The 16,333-nt window shown below is 42.6% G+C and overlaps 1 protein-coding gene across 1 annotated transcript in view; it reads left to right on the top strand.

Annotated features, from left to right (window-relative positions):
* LOC140427982 (uncharacterized) overlaps positions 1–16,333 on the top strand; it is a 158,342-nt gene that overhangs the window by 34,165 nt on the left and 107,844 nt on the right. The window contains exon 2 of the mRNA XM_072513907.1: positions 8,696–14,339. Coding sequence (XP_072370008.1) covers positions 8,696–14,339 — 5,644 coding nt within the window. The remainder of the gene's footprint in view (positions 1–8,695; positions 14,340–16,333) is intronic.

The raw sequence follows: 16,333 nt of genomic DNA, 5'->3' as shown, positions 1-16,333 counted from the left end.
ACAACAAGAATAAAACAGTTATTGAACACAAAAAGTTGGACTATGATTCAATACTCATTTACCTCCCCCTCAGTTTAACAAATACACACAGATTTTAAGATTAACATCTTAAGTTACAATGGTCTCAGTATCACAAAGTCCCTTTAAGAACATAGATTGACTCTGAGCCTAATTGAATGTCCATGTATTTCTCCTCAAAACCGTGCCAGATGACTGTCACGTGAGAGGTTCCAAACGTCACTCCCAAAAAAGACGCTTTAAAATCTTCTTTCATAACACAGCTTTCCATCAGCGGTTTGCATTCCAAAATCCAGTCCAGGTTTTCCAAACTACTCTCTTAAACAAAGTTTCTGCTCCACTTTTTTTTTTAAATTTAGAGTACCCAATTCATTTTTTCCAATTAACGGGAAATTTAGTGTGGCCAACCCACCAAGCCTGCACATCTTTTGGGTTGTGGGGGCGAAACCCACGCAAACACGGGGAGAATGCGCAAACTCCACACGGACAGTGACCCAGAGCCGGGATCGAACCTGGGACCTCGGCGCCGTGAGGCTGCAGGGCTAACCCACTGCGCCACCGTGCTGCCCTTCTGCTCCACTTTTAACAACAAATCCAGGATCCAAGATTTTTAATTTACCCTTTAGGAATTCTTTTTCATAACTGCTGTACAATCTGTTCATAATTGCTTTAACTCTCGTTCCCTGAACTTATTAAAGTAGCATCAAGCTTTTGATTTACTTCTGAAGCCTGCTTTCCCACTTTAATTCTAGTTACTGCAGCTGTTTATTTCACTCACATCACTGTGTCTGCTTCTCCCTTTGAATTCTGCTCTGAACTATACCTTGGTCTCTGTTCTCTTAACTTCAGCCTTCTTAAGGCATGCTTTGAATATATTGAGTATATTCAAGAGGCGGCTAGATATTCCACTTGGGGAGAATGGAATCAAAGGCTATGGGGAGAAAGCAGGATTAAGCTATTGAGTTGGATGATCAGCCATGATCGTGATAAATGATAGAGCAGGCTCGAAGGGCCAAAAGGCCTCCTCCTGCTCCTATCTTCTATGTATCTATTTCTGTCCCAATTCCCTGGTTACCTGGACTGTATCTGGTTCTTGGGACAACTGCCTCTTTTCAGCTCCCTTGTACTGTCCAGATTCTTCTGGCAGAGTTGAGAGATGGGAACTCCCTGGTGTCCTTCAACTGCAATATATTCAGCTAAAACTAAAACTTAAAAACCTTCCAGTAAGTTTTAAAGTGCTGGTGGACAAGGATAAGAGTGGTCCTAGGGTGAATGTGCTAAATTGGGGGAAGGCTAATTATAACAATATTAGGTGGGAACTGAAGAACCTAGATTGGGGGCGGATGTTGGAGGGTAAATCAACATCTGACGTGTGGGAGGGTTTCAAATGTCAGTTGAAAGGAATTCAGGACCGGAATGTTCCTGTGAGGAAGAAGGATAAATACGGCAAATTTCGGGAACCTTGGATAACAAGAGATATTGTAGGCCTCATCAAAAGAAAAAGGAGGCATTTGTCAGGGCTAGAAGGCTGGGAACAGACAAAGCCTGTGTGGAATATAAGGAAAGTAGGAAGGAACTTAAACAAGGAGTCAGGAGGGCTAAAAGGGGTTACGAAAAGTAATTGGCAAATAGGGTTAAGGAAAATCCCAAGGCTTTTTACACGTATATAAAAAGCAAGAGGGTAGCCAGGGAACGGGTTGGCCCACTGAAGGACAGGGGAGGGAATCTATGTGTGGAGCCAGAGCAAATGGGTGAGGTACTAAATGAGTACTTTGCATCAGTATTCACCAAAGAGAAGGATTTGATGGATGTTGAGTCTGGAGAAGGGTGTGTAGATAGCCTGGGTCACATTGAGATCCAAAAAGACGAAGTGTTGGGCGTCTTCAAAAATATTAAGGTGGATAAGTCCCCAGGGCCTGATGGGATCTACCCCATCATATTGAAGGAGGCAAGAGAAGAAATTGCTGAGGTCTTGACAGAAATCTTTGGATCCTCATTGTCTTCAGGTGATGTCCCGGAGGACTGGAAAATAGCCAATGTTGTTCCTTTGTTCAATAAGTGTAGTCAGGATAATCCAGGAAACTACAGGCCGGTGAGCCTTATGTCAGTGGTAGGGAAACTACTGGAGAGAATTCTTCGAGACAGGATCTACTCCCATTTGGAAGCAAGTGGACGTATTAGCGAGAGGCAGCACGATTTTGTGAAGCGGAGGTCGTGTCTCACTAACTTGATTGAGTTTTTTGAGGAGGCCACAGAGATGATTGATGCAGGTAGGGCAGTGGATGTTGTCTATATGAATTTCAGTAAGGCCTTTGACAAGGTCCCTCATTGCAGACTGGTACAAAAGGTGAAGTCACACGGAATCAGAGGTGAGCTGACAAGATGGATACAGAACTGGCTAGGTCATAGAAGGCAGAGAGTAGCATTGGAAGGGTGCTTTTCTGATTGGAGGGCTGTGACTAGTGGTGTTCCGCAGGGATCAGTGCTGGGACCTTTGCTGTTCGTAGTACATATATATATATATATAAATGATTTGGAGGAAAATGTAACTGGTCTGATTAGTAAGTTTGCGGACAACACAAAGGTTGGTGGAATTGCGGATCGTGATGAGGAATGTAAGAGGATACAGAAGGATTTAGATCATTTGGAGACCTGGGCGGAGAGATGGCAGATGGAGTTTAATCCGGACAAATGTGAACTAATGCATTTTGGAATGTCTAATACAGATGGAGTAAATGGACTATGCAGTAAATGGCAGAACCCTCAAGAGTATTGACAGTCAGAGACATCTGGGTGTACAGGTCCACAGGTCACTGAAAGGGGCAACATGGGTGGAGAAGGTAGTCAAGAAGGCATACGGCATGCTTGCCTTCATTGGCCGGGGCATTGAGTATAAAAATTGGCAAGTCATGTTGCAGCTGTATAGAACCTTATTTAGGCCACACTTGGAGTAGAGTGTTCAATTCTGGTCGCCACACTACCAGAAGGATGTGGAGGCTTTAGAGAGGGTGCAGAGGAGATTCACAAGGATGTTGCCTGGTCTGGAGGGCATTAGCAATGAGTAGAGGTTGAATAAACTCGGTTTGTTCTCACTGGAATGTCGGAGGTTGAGGAGCGACTTGATAGAGGTTTACAAAATTCTGAGGGGCATCGACAAAGTGGATAGTCAGAGGCTTTTTCCCAGGGTAGAGGGATCAATTACTAGTGGACATAGCTTTAAAGTGCGAGGGGCAAGGTTTAGAGGAGATGTACGAGGCAAGTTTTTTACATAGAGGGCAGTGGGTGCCTGGAACTCGCTGCCGGAGTGGGTGGTGGAAGCAGGGACGATAGTGACATTTAAAGGGTGTCTTGACAAATACATGAATAGGATGGGAATAGAGGGTTACAGACCCCGGAAGTGTGGAAGATTTTAGTTTCGACGGGCAGCATGGTCGGCGCAGGCTTGGAGGGCCGAAGGGCCTAATCCTGTGCTGTACTTTTCTTTGTTCTTTGTTCTACCTTAAAATCCCCCAGCTGCTCAGCAAGTACTGCTACTTCGATTTGCTTTTTACATCGTACCCCTCTCTAAGCACAATAGAAACGCAATTGCAAGTTAAACCAAACAACACGCATGCAAACAACTTTGTCCGGCATGAGGATGGCACGGTAGCACAGTCATGAACACTGTTGCTTCACAGCACCAGGGACCCAGGTTCGATTCCCGGCTTGGGTCACTGTCTGTGCGGAGTCTGCACGTTCTCTCTGTATCTGCCTGGGTTTCCTCCCGGTGCTCCGGTTTCCTCCCACAAGTCCCGAAAGATGTGCTTGTTAGGTAAATTGGACATTCATAATTCTCCCTCAGTGTACCTGAACAGGCACCGTAGTGTGGCGACTAGGGGATTTTCATAGTAATTTCATTGCAATATTAATGTAAAGTCTACTTTTGACACTAATAAAGATTATTATTAATCTAAACATACGTTTTATCATTCCAAGCTCAGAAACATTAAAATTAAACCCACTTAAAATTATACCTTATTTCTAATGTTTGCCAATACAAATATAAAACTACTTCTGTTTTCTGAACATCATGAATGTGGACTTCTGACTCAAAGTCAGCCTTTCGTATCAGTTAAGGATAGACAAGGGGTATTGTTGACCAATACCTGAAGTAGCTTTTAATGGAATAAAGAGGTCTAATGCTTACTGCACAACTCATGTCCATTATTTTGGAGCCTTAGAAAGCCACATAGTACTGCAGAACAAATGGTATGCAGTTCAATTTCTAGGCCAATGCCTGAAAATAATATAATCTTTATTGTCACAAGTAGGCTTACATTAACATTGCAATGAAGTTACTGTGAAAAGCCCCCAGTCGCCACATTCCAGCGCCTGTTCGGGTACAAAGAGGGCAAATTCAGAATGCCCAAATGACCTAACAGCGTGTCTTTCGGGACTTGTGGGAGGAAACCGGTGCACTCAGAGGAAACCCACGCAGCCACTAGGAGAATGTGCAGACTCCACACCGACAGTGACCCAAGCCGGGAATCGAACCTGGGACCCTGGCGCTGTAAAGCAACAGTGCTAACCACTGTGCTGCCCAAATTGTTGCATTCACAACAAATTATCTGTCAACATTGCAGCATTGCTTTGTCCCTTGCTAGCTGTTGTAGTCAGGGCATTCCACCCTAAATTTCCCTGCAAAATAAATAAATTACTTACATGTAAAACACCATTCCAATCACTATGGCTGCTTCCCCCTCCTTACCCCTTATGCCTCTGATCTCAAGATCAACACCCTGACCTCCATACCCTGACTCTGGACATCGACATCCCTCCTCCACTTCCTCACAGTTCTCTCCTCTTTGGTTGCTTCCACTTCTGGCCGTCAATCACTTTTCCCCCTTATAGAAAAGTGAAAAATGCTGGATAAACTCATGCTGCAGGTCTGGCAGCATCTGTGGAGAGAAAGAGAGTTAACCTTTTGAATCTAAATGACTCTTGGATTGGATTGGATTTGTTTATTGTCACGTGTACTGAGGTACAGTGAAAAGTATTTTTCTGCGAGCAGCTCAACAGATCATTAAGTACCTGGGAAGAAAAGGGAATAAAAGAAAATACATAATAGGGCAACACAACATATACAATGTAACTACATAAGCACTGGCATCGGATGAAGCATACAGGGTGTAGTGTTAATGAGGTCAGTCCATAAGAGGGTCATTTAGGAGTCTGGTGACAGTGGGGAAGAAGCTGTTTTTGAGTCTGTTCGTGCGTGTTCTCAGACTTCTGTATCTCCTGCCCGATGGAAGAAGTTGGAAGAGTGAGTAAGTCGGGTGGGAGGGATCTTTGATTATGCTGCCCGCTTTCCCCAGGCAGTGGGAGGTGTAGATGGAGTCAATGGATGGGAGGCAGGTCCGTGTGATGGACTGGGCTGTGTTCACGACTCTCTGAAGTTTCTTGCGGCCCTGGGCCGAGCAGTTGCCATACCAGGCTGTGATGCAGCCCGATAGGATGCTTTCTATGGTGCATCTGTAAAAGTTGGTAAGGGTTAATGTGGACATGCCGAATTTCCTTAGTTTCCTGAGGAAGTATCGGCGCTGTTGTGGTTTCTTGGTGATAGCGTCGACGTGGGTGGACCAGGACAGATTTTTGGAGATGTGCACCACTAGGAATTTGAAACTGCTAACCATCTCCACCTCGGCCCCGTTGATGCTGACAGGGGTGTGTACAGTACTTTGCTTCCTGAAGTCAATGGGCAGCTCTTTAGTTTTGCTGGCATTAAGGGAGAGATTGTTGTCGCTACACCACTCCACTAGGTTCTCCACCTGTACCAGTTTTGACCATCGATCACTTCCCCCTGCCGCCCCCACCACCGTCCACCACTGCCAATCGCAACCATTTCCACGGCCACATGGCTTGTGAGTGGGACCCTTCCAAGGTCCTCCATTTCCCCCCTATCCCATGACCTTCAGTCACACTCCCAACCACTGGTCAACTACCTGTGGGCCACTGGGAAACTGGCAGCAGCCTGAACTCCCAGCACTTATCTGGGTGGCATTTTCCCGCAGCTGTGACTGAGATCTGAAGTTCCAGCATGTTGTATTATTTTATTTAGAAATATAGTATAACTGAACTGCTACATTAACCTGGATTCCCATGACCGTCAAAATTAAAAACAATACTGAAATGGGAGGCAGTCACCTTGACATTTAATTTATGAGATAAATGCCCATGATTAATATACAACAAATCTTAATGATCTTCACTGACAGTTTTTCCCCACACACCTTTTAACTTTAATGTCAGGTGGAACTGATTAATGTTTCTGAGGTCATGATTCAGTCAGCAATTGACTATATAATGGGATAGTTATTTTAAAATAACCCCTGATTACTAGCTTCATGTTTATCATGGAAAACCCGGAAAATATGTGATGCAGGTATTAGCAGGAATGTTTGATTTACCATATAAACTCGTGTAATAGTCAATTTTGCGTAAAAGTCAACCCCCAACTTTCCAAGGACATCCCACCCGCCTCTGCTCACTGCCCTCCTTTATGTTCAGAGTAACCAGAGGCAGAATATTACCCGGGGGGGGGGGGAGATGAGGGTGATAGGTGCGGATGGAACCATCCCGGAAGCCCACTTCCTGTCAGCCCACCCTACATACAATTCTGCAGCCGAGCTATATTGGGGTAGTGTAGCTCTTCTACCCCTCACTGCAGAGGAGGTTCCGCCTTTAGGAGCTGCCAGCCAATCAGATCGGCTGGCAGCCTCATCAGTCCCTGGAACACATTAGTAGGCACTGCTGGGACTGCAACCAGGAACAAGAAAGTATCCTGGAACCAGGCACATCCAGGCGCTTGACGAGCAAGGTTTGTGCAGTTTAGCGAGGAGGGTCGGGGGTATATCTTGGTGAGTTTAATGGAGCAGGCTTGTAGGAAGAAAAAAAGGAGTACTATCTTGGGGGCGGGGATGTGCCCCAAGAACCACAAAGGGCATCCCCAAACATAGCCCCCCCCCTTCCGGCCTGTCCTTTGATAATATCTTTTTAAATTGGGTTGCCCACTCCAACCATTTTATGGTGTAGGCAGCTTATCATCAGGCTCAATTGGTTTCTTAACGAGCCCAATTAACCCTTGATTATTTATTTAAATATGGTGGGTGACCCCCCCCCCCCCGCCCCACTCCCCACCCCAATACTATGGGAATAGGCTTGAGGGCGAGTGAGAAAATGGTGTCGTGGGCACCAATCCTATTTTGTTTGCCTCCCCACAGAAAACATGTGTGGCATGGACACGTAAAGTGCAACCCCAGGATTTGAAGCAGGGTTTTCTGATCTTTCTGCATTGGTGCTAGATCACTGAGAGACATTTACCTGCTGAGGTATCAGGGAACTTTAGTGAAAGTCTAATTTCTAGTTGAAGTGATGGAGAACAAACTAGACAGTTACTGTGCACAGTGTGTGTGAGCCACAAGCTCATGAAAATGGAACTAAGCTCACTGAGCAGTCATGAACAGTCCCATGGCCCCATAGGAAAAGAAAAGGGATGATTAACATCTCACCTTTTTAAGGCATCTTTTTTGCCCCAATCTATTTCCCTGCAAGCAGTGAGTGGCTGAAACTGAGACTGAAACCCCAGCACGGTTCTCTGCTGTCTCTGTGAGCCATGGGCATCGGCAGTTGAAAGTAGTCACTGGAAAATATCAACATTTGAACCAAGGCCCCATCTGCCTGCCCAGCTGGATGTGAAAGATCCCATGGCACTATTTTGAAGAAGAGCCTGGAAACTATCCCCAGTGTCCTGGCCAATATTTATCCTGCAATCAACATCACAAAAACAGAAAACTGATCATTATCACATTGCTGTCTTGTGGAGTTTGCTGAATGCAAATTGGCTGCTGCATTGCCTCTATTACGATGTGGAGATGCCGTCATTGGACTGGGGTGGGCACTGTAAGAAGTCTTACAACACCAGGTTAAAGCTCCGAAAGCTAATGATTTGAAACAAATCTGTTGGGCTTTAACCTAGCGTTGTAAGACTTACAGTTCAAAATGTACTTCATTGGCTGTAAAGGGCTTTGAGGTATCCAGTGGTCATGAAAAGTGTCAAATGAATGCTACTCTTTATCTCATTAAAAAATCTCCCTCTGGCTTAGCTCCAGTATTACGATTGAAATGGTGGCAATTGTTAGGTGACGCATCACTAATGTTACGGTACCGGACCAGTCGCCCAATTTTTATTATAATACAATATGTATAAACATTTCTTACATCCATCACACTTAAGAGTGTTATGGTTTTCTTGCATTGATTTAAAACAGCATTCCAAACTACACAGAAGATATATAGCTTTTTTGTATTTCTTCCTGGGACGTGACCAATACCAACAAAGCAACATTTATTTGCATAAATTAGTTGACTATGTGATGTGGGACTTGAGTCATATGGTCCAAAGCAGTCATATTCCCCTCCCTGAAGTGCATTCATGAACCAGTTTGGTTTATTTCAAATGGCGATGCTTTCTGATGTTAACTCATAGACTATCGTATTTGTTGAATTCCATTTCACACATTACCATGGTGAGATTTGAACTGTAAACTTCTATGTTACTAGTCCTCTACCATACCACTAGATCACTATGCCCAAGAGTGAAAGTAGCAATTTTAAGTGCTGTTTTTCTTTTAATTTTCAGGAAGTTCAGCCGAGGTAGTCCGTTGGAGAAGGATGTTGGTGCAGTCCGCACTGAGAAGGATGCTGTTAATCGGAAACCCCTAATGAAGCCACACACTGTAGCAAGTGAACACAAAGAAATGGATAGCCAAGTTTTAGAACATGGAGCCGATGAAGCAGATAGTTCGGAGAATGAACAAGACATACCTGTTCCACCAACCATCACTTATTCAACTTACCGTGGAGCACGGAGAATCAGAAGGAGGAGATGTCAGAGAAAACCATTCCAGCCACTATGTCCCATCATTTCTGAAGTAGATGAAAGGAGTCTGATTTCATTGGTTGATCAACCACTTATAAATCAAATGAAAGAAGAAATTAATCATTGTGTCTTTTTGCAAGCTCCAACAGTGACTGAGATCCAAACACCATCAGAAGAAAAAGTACCCTTAATAGATAATGGCAAGGGAAATTCTGAATTACAGCCCAGAATCAACATTGTGAAATTTCCATCAAACAAAGCTGGGCTGGCCCAAGATGCTAAAACAGAAAATGACCCACAGACGCAGCAAATTTATTTAAGTGGAGTCAGCAGGGAAATAGAATTAACTGGACCACACTACCAAGAAAGTTGTACGAAAATAGGAAGTGAGTGCAGCCCAGTGACAACAGGCACAATAAATAGCACCAAAGAGCAAGTATTACAACCTGATACATCAGTATCAAACATACCTAGTATACAAAAGATATCTGCTGTCAATCCAGATGACATATCTGTCCCAGGTAAAATAATGACACCTGAACACTTGCATTCAAATGGAAGTTCTGTACCAAAGAGGGACACACAATATTTCATTCAGCTACTCACTGATCATAATGATAAGAGCCACGGGGATGAATATTATGCTGACATAACAACAAGCAAAATAACTGCTCAAACTGATAGCCCATCCAAAACAACTATTCAGATGGACCCCCAGCAAACGTTCCATGTTCCCTCTGCTTCAAAGGCAATCTGTACAAAAGGAAATGAAACAGATGTACCAAAAGCAACAGCAGATGCAGTTGAAGCAGCAACAACTCAGAACTTAAAGCCAGTCAATTTAAATAATCTTACTCCCTTAAGAGAGACTGACCAACAAGTTGATAATACAGACTGGAAAAGAAAAAGTATTGTTGCCAATTCAGAAGATGGGGCTCTAGCAGTTCCTGTAGTCATTTGTTCAAAGCAAGACGATATGGAAAAAGAGACTGAGAAAACAGAACCTGTGAGCGAGAGTGAAAAGCAAGGCCTGGTGCGAGAAAATTTTGACACTCCTACTGATCCAACCAAAAATGTCTCTTTTACAAACCCAGTGAAAACAATCCATCTGTGCAATGAATTAGACACGCCAAAAGTAATACTAAATGATAACTATGATGCACAATTGAAAATTGCCAGCAGCACTCAAACAAATGGACACACAACAGTATCAGGTCATTTTGCAGTGTTCAATAATGAAATGGGTATTCCTGATGCCTCTACCAATGACATGCCAAAAGAGTATAAAAACAAAGATAATGTAACAGGGTTAACCACCAGAAGTCTCACAACAGACACTGGATCTGCAATTGAGAAATTATTAAAGGAGTCCAGTCAAACAACACAATGGAAATCAGTACCTGACACAATACAGGTAAACGAGGAGTCGTCTTCTGAAGTATTGGAAAAGCAAATGAGTAAGGACTCATCCATGCTGACAACTGTTGAAGCAAGAACTGAAGATGCAGCCACAAGTACTAATGTTACCAATGAATCAACAGTTGTAATTGAGAATGATAAACATCTCAAAATACCAAGTGCCACTGTCTCTAAAATTGCTGCAGCCCCAAGTGCAATGCAGTCATATGGGGTTAACAAGTCTGAATCCACTATAACTACTCAATCCCCAGAGAATTCAGAGGCCAGCTCTCTAGAGAATGAGGGATCATTGTACGCTCAAAAACCAGATCAATTATTTAAAATTTCTCCTGTAAAGGAACATGACCAGACTTCAGACTCATTAGCAGGTACTCTAGCCTCTTCTCTTGAGCCCAAGCTTTCTAAAGCAATCAAGCCTTCCTTGGCTAATGAAAGTATATTCTATAGGTACTATCAAGAATCATCAGTTTTATTATTAGATTCAGACAAGAATGCACATTCAATTGCAAATAGTGAAACTGTAACTGAACAGGCCGTTGAAGAAAATCAGTCGGTTGAAGAAATACAGGACAACGAAGAAGCATCTAACTTTGTAGCAATGCCAAAAGATGCCAATGAAACACCTATTAGCACAAGCAAGTGTAGCCAATCAGGAAACAGTTTGTGGTACAGGTGTTTTCAACAAAGTACTGGTTTGTTGAATACGTGGGAAAGTACACAACCTAACATAATCGGTGAATCAAATTTGGGAGACACACAGAGCGATGAAATTGCAGAGTTAGCAAAACCAATTGCCCTTGGGGAAAATTGTGCTCGGGAGGCAATTGAAAGTACCTTGCATGGAGATTCACTGAATAATTCCAAAATGGCCTACTCTAATGAACAAATGGCAAAAAAAATCAACAGCTATGACAACGGGAATGCAAGTGCAACAAATTCAGATAATCCAGAAGATGAAGAGACTGCCTTAAAAATCATGGGGCAGAAAGAACTGATCACTATGCAATCAAGAGCACAATTAATCACGGAGACATGTACAGTTGATGAATCCCAGGCGCATTCAGTAGAAAGAGTAATAGCTACAGATAGTGATAACATTTTAGAAGGAGCAACAAAAGTAGAAGAGGAAATAATATCTTCAGCGGTACGAGTAACACCACATACCCAACTGAGTACCAGAGTTATCAAAGAGGATGTTACTAACACACAAATAGATTTAGATATGATGAAAACTGCCAGGCTAGTAGATACAAAAGATGATGACTTAAATGAGAACACAAATAATGTTACAATGAACAACACAATTAAAGAAGAACCTGTGGAATTAGTGAAGACAGTACAAGTTAATGATGAGCGACTAATGGGGATGGAACACTCAGATATACAAGGAAAGTCTGAAAATTACTCCAGACAGGTTACTGGAGGGGGGAGACAAGATAAATCTCTGGTAACACATGAAAATGCTTCTGAGTATGTTCCTTCAATCCATAGAGCTGACGTGAAAGATGTCTCAATAATGATGGAACCACAGGAGAAAAGTATCAGTTTGGCACCTTTATTGCCAGTGGGCACCGACCTTACTCTGGTACATGCTGCTAAAGATGTAAGAAACCAGGAGGAAGGGTCAGGCCTCTTAAACCTTACCTCAACAAGTCATGCAACTGGCAGCACAGAATCTGCATTTCAGACAATTGGAGTCAAAGTGAATGATGGTGAAGTAGGAGCAGAGGATCCTGTAAAAGAAACCGAACAGAGAACTGAGCTAAGCAAAACTGTAATTGCTGCAGAAGATTCCTTGTCAGGAACATCTTCAAAAATAATGAAAACAGAAAATAACTCTGATCACATGGGCCAGGAATTTTCTGCAGCATTATCAGAGCAGTGTAATATTATTGATCCAACACAGAACCCTGCTGTATTAACAACTGATTCTGTGAAATCAACCCAATCTAATGACACACAGGAAAATGTTGTGTCTGTTGTTGGTAAAAGTCAACCAAACTCAGAAGCAGATCATTTTCAGTCAGGCTCTGTCGAGTTAAAAATAGGTCAGTCAAGTTTGTCAACTGACCAAAATAACTCCAGTATTCTAACCACAAAATCTGAAGATGGGACGTGCATGATTTCTCCACAAATCTCCAACATTGCATTATCAGATTTGGTTAAACCAGTGAATGAAGTGAAAAAAAGAAAGATACAAAAAATGATTCTTTCTGTCAAGGAGGCAATTCCAAGCATTCAGCTACCTGATGTAGCACAAGTGTCTTTATCAGACACAGGACCAGCCACTGAGAGCAACATGACCTCACCACCAGTATCAAAATCTGGTGTTGGATGGGTGGCTCTCACAGAACCAATTACACCACATACCCAAACGTGTAGCATTGTTAACAAAGATGATGTTACTACTGCAGAAACAGCTTCAGATATAACAAAAGCTGCCAGCCTAATGGAGAGGGTGAACGCTGTTGACTTAAATAAGAGCACAAATAATTTACCAATAGACAATACAATTGATGAAGAACCTGAGGAATTAAGGAAGACAGCAGAAGTTAATGTTGAGAGAGTGAAAGGCGTAGTACACTCGGAGATAACAGAGGAGTCTGAAAATACCCTCGGATGTACTTCTGGAGAAGAGAGACGAGACAAACCTCTGGCAGAAGTTTCTGAGAATCTTCCATCAATCTTTGGAGCTGATGTGAAAGATGTCTCAATAGTGATGGAACCACAAGAGAAAAGTATCAGTTTGGCACCTTTATTGCCACTGGGCACCGACCTTACTCTGGTACATGCTGCTAAAGATGTAAGAAACCAGGAGGAAGGGTCAGGCCTCTTAAACCTTACCTCAACAAGTCAAGCAACTGGCAGCACAGAATCTGCATTTCAGCCAATTGGAGTCAAAGTGAATGATTGTGAAGTAGGAGCAGAGGATCCTGTAAAAGAAACCGAACAGAGAACTGAGCTAAGCAAAACTGTAATTGCTGCAGAAGATTCCTTGTCAGAAACATCTTCAGAAATAATGAAAACAGAAAATAACTCTGATCACATGGCCCAGGAACTTCCTGCGGCATTATCAGAGCAGTGTAGTATTATTGATCCAACACAGAGTACTGCTGTATTAACAACTGATTCTGTGAAATCAACCCAATCTAATGATGTTCATGGAAATTCAATTGCTGTATTTGGGAAAAGTAAATCTGGTCAGTTAGCTGATCCTGGTGGTTTTACAAATGAAAGCATGAAAGATGTGGAGGAGGTTGAATCAGGAAGAAATACTGAGCCACAGGAAACCTTTGACTTTTTTGCACATTTAGCTAATGTACCAAATGGTCATGCCACAAAAAGCACAGATTTTGAGGGAGAAATGGGACTTCAATATTTAGAACAGGAAGCATTGATCCTGGACACACCTTTGAGTCACCGCATCAACAGGAGGAGAATTTATCCTTTTGCTTTACCACCAATATATGAAGAGCAGGAGTTGGAAGACGATGTGACAATAGACATGTATAATATGACCCATTCTCCAATTTTAACAACTGAGTACAATTCTAACCAACGTGGTACATCTGTACATGAACCAACAGCCACATCTTTACAGTTGATGCAAACAGAAAATATAGTTCAAGAGATTGAGGAGGAAAAACAGAATCCAACCGGACCTGTTTCTGTATTAGAAGTGAGCACAAGCGTCTCCAGTGACCACTTGCAAAAAGCAACTATTATTTCTCATGCAATAAATGAGAAACAAAACCTGTCTTCACCGCTACAAACAGAAGCCTGTCTGGATGGCTCAAATGATTCCCCTAAACCTAAATCTTCTGCAGCAGGAGATAGTATTTTCTACAGATATTTTCAGTCGTCTGAGGATTATTTAACAAAGGTCGAAAAAGCATTACCTGAAAGCGAGCCTAAAATGTTCACTGATTTGCAACAGAAACCGGTTGAAGACTCAAATCTGTTAAAATGCTCACCAGATTCAAAGGTATGATATTTTGTTTTTGACTTTACATTTAGGATAAGATTCACTCTTTTGAATTAATGTTTCTACTGCCCTGTTCTGACCCTTGACATAATGTGCACTATCTGTAGAAAAGAGAGAAAGAACATAAATGGTTCACTGGCCTTTGCCAGACCTACAGTAAAAGGTGCTGCTAAGAGTTATCCAAAGATAACAGAAGGAGATATTTTTTCTTCATGATGTTTTCTGCTTTCCTTGAAAGGAAACACCTGATCCCAATTTGGTACTTTGCAATGCAGTGTTGTGGAATGATAGATGTGAAGCCATGCAGCGTCAATCCATATGCTCTAGGTTCACATATGCAGCACAATGCTACTTTAAAATTAAGCATTTTGGAAGATCAATTTGGTTCTGATATACGATTAACAGCCTAACAATTTGAATATTTATTCCTTTAATATGTAAACTAATGTAGTGGAATTAAATTTCATATTTTCTTAGCTTCCCTGTTAATTCGCCCCCCCTCCACCCCCACTTCTTTGAGAACATTTTCCCCAGTGTAGTCTATCATTCATTCCCAAAAATGCAGACATTTAAGGCTTTTGCCAGTTTTATATTGCTGTTGACCACAAGGAACCGCACAAATGTTCTCTGGGTTCACATATCCAGAGGTTGTCTTCCTCTGTAGAACTGTTGTTTCCCTGGAACAGTAAGAGTTAGATAATTTTAGAACATTAAGTACAAATCATTCATAATTTGGTGAATACATCAGATTCTGTTCAACCAAGACTCTATGCGGAACAAAATGACCATCGCTTAAAAACAGACTTGCAGGGGTTAGCACTGCTGGTTCACGGCGCCGCAGACCCGGGTTCGATCCCGGACCCAGGTCACTGTCCGTGAGGAGTTTGCACATTCTCCCCATGTCTGTGTGGGTCTCACCCCCACAAATCCAAAGATGTACAGGGTAGGTAGATTTGCCAAGCTAAATTGCCCCTTAATTGGAAAAAAAAAGAATTGGGTTATCTATATTTATTTGAAAAAAATAAAAAACAGCCTTAGGATCATGATGTCAATTACCCAATAGCCATTGCTTCTGATGCATACAGCTCCTAAACTTCATGCTATCTGCTAATTAAAATGACAATAGCATGAAGCCCATTGCTAAACATACTGTTGAGTGGCTTCGCCTACGAGCATTGGGAAAGAGGAGGGGATGAGTTAAAACCAGACTGCACCTCCTAAAGGGGAGGATCATTTTGACTGGAACAGGTGCTAAAAGTTATTCTAGAAGAGACTTGAGTAACACTCAATAATGGCACAACATGACAGAGAGTGGGCTCCAAAGTTTTCTGACACTCTATCCGATGCCACGGTGCAGGAGATGGAGGGGAGCAAAGAGATGTCTCTTTCTGCAGGGTGCCAGGAGAAACTCCAGACAAACTTTGTGAAGCCAGTGGGTCCAGATAGCCATGGTGATCAATGCTTGGAGGCAAGACCCAAAGGTTTGGTTGCAATTGCACAAGAAGTTCAATGACCTTCCAGGACTACATGTATTTTCAAATGACATCTCCCAACGATGGCACTACCAGCCTCAAACTGCTCAATTCAACAACAGTCTCTAGCAGTCATGACTCAAATCTAATAGTCATAGTTTCACCTTACTTTCATACACTTAGTACTGCTGCAAACCTCACAGTTTTCACATATTGCCAGCTATTGAACCATGGCAGCCACAACACCCAAACAAATTGCACCAACACACACTAACACACTTCCCTCTCTCGTTGGACAAGTTGGTTACTGGAGGCAGCAGGAGTTTAGTACATTACAGGAAGCAGCAGGTGTAATCGTGTACCTCTTATGCCCTTCCCCACGGCCCTACCCTTGTGCATTTCTACTTACAAGCACCAGGAACAGCAATCTGGTCAGGTAATGTGGAAGAAAAAGAGGGGGGAGAGCAGGAAGACAGTGAAGAAGAAATAAGCACATACATACATACAAACAAATGAATTAGG

This window comes from Scyliorhinus torazame, chromosome 8 (genome assembly GCF_047496885.1).
Source record: "Scyliorhinus torazame isolate Kashiwa2021f chromosome 8, sScyTor2.1, whole genome shotgun sequence".
NCBI classification, from domain to species: Eukaryota; Metazoa; Chordata; class Chondrichthyes; order Carcharhiniformes; family Scyliorhinidae; genus Scyliorhinus; species Scyliorhinus torazame.
Note: the sequence above shows the minus strand (reverse complement) of the source record. Positions and strands in the feature narration are given on the sequence as shown.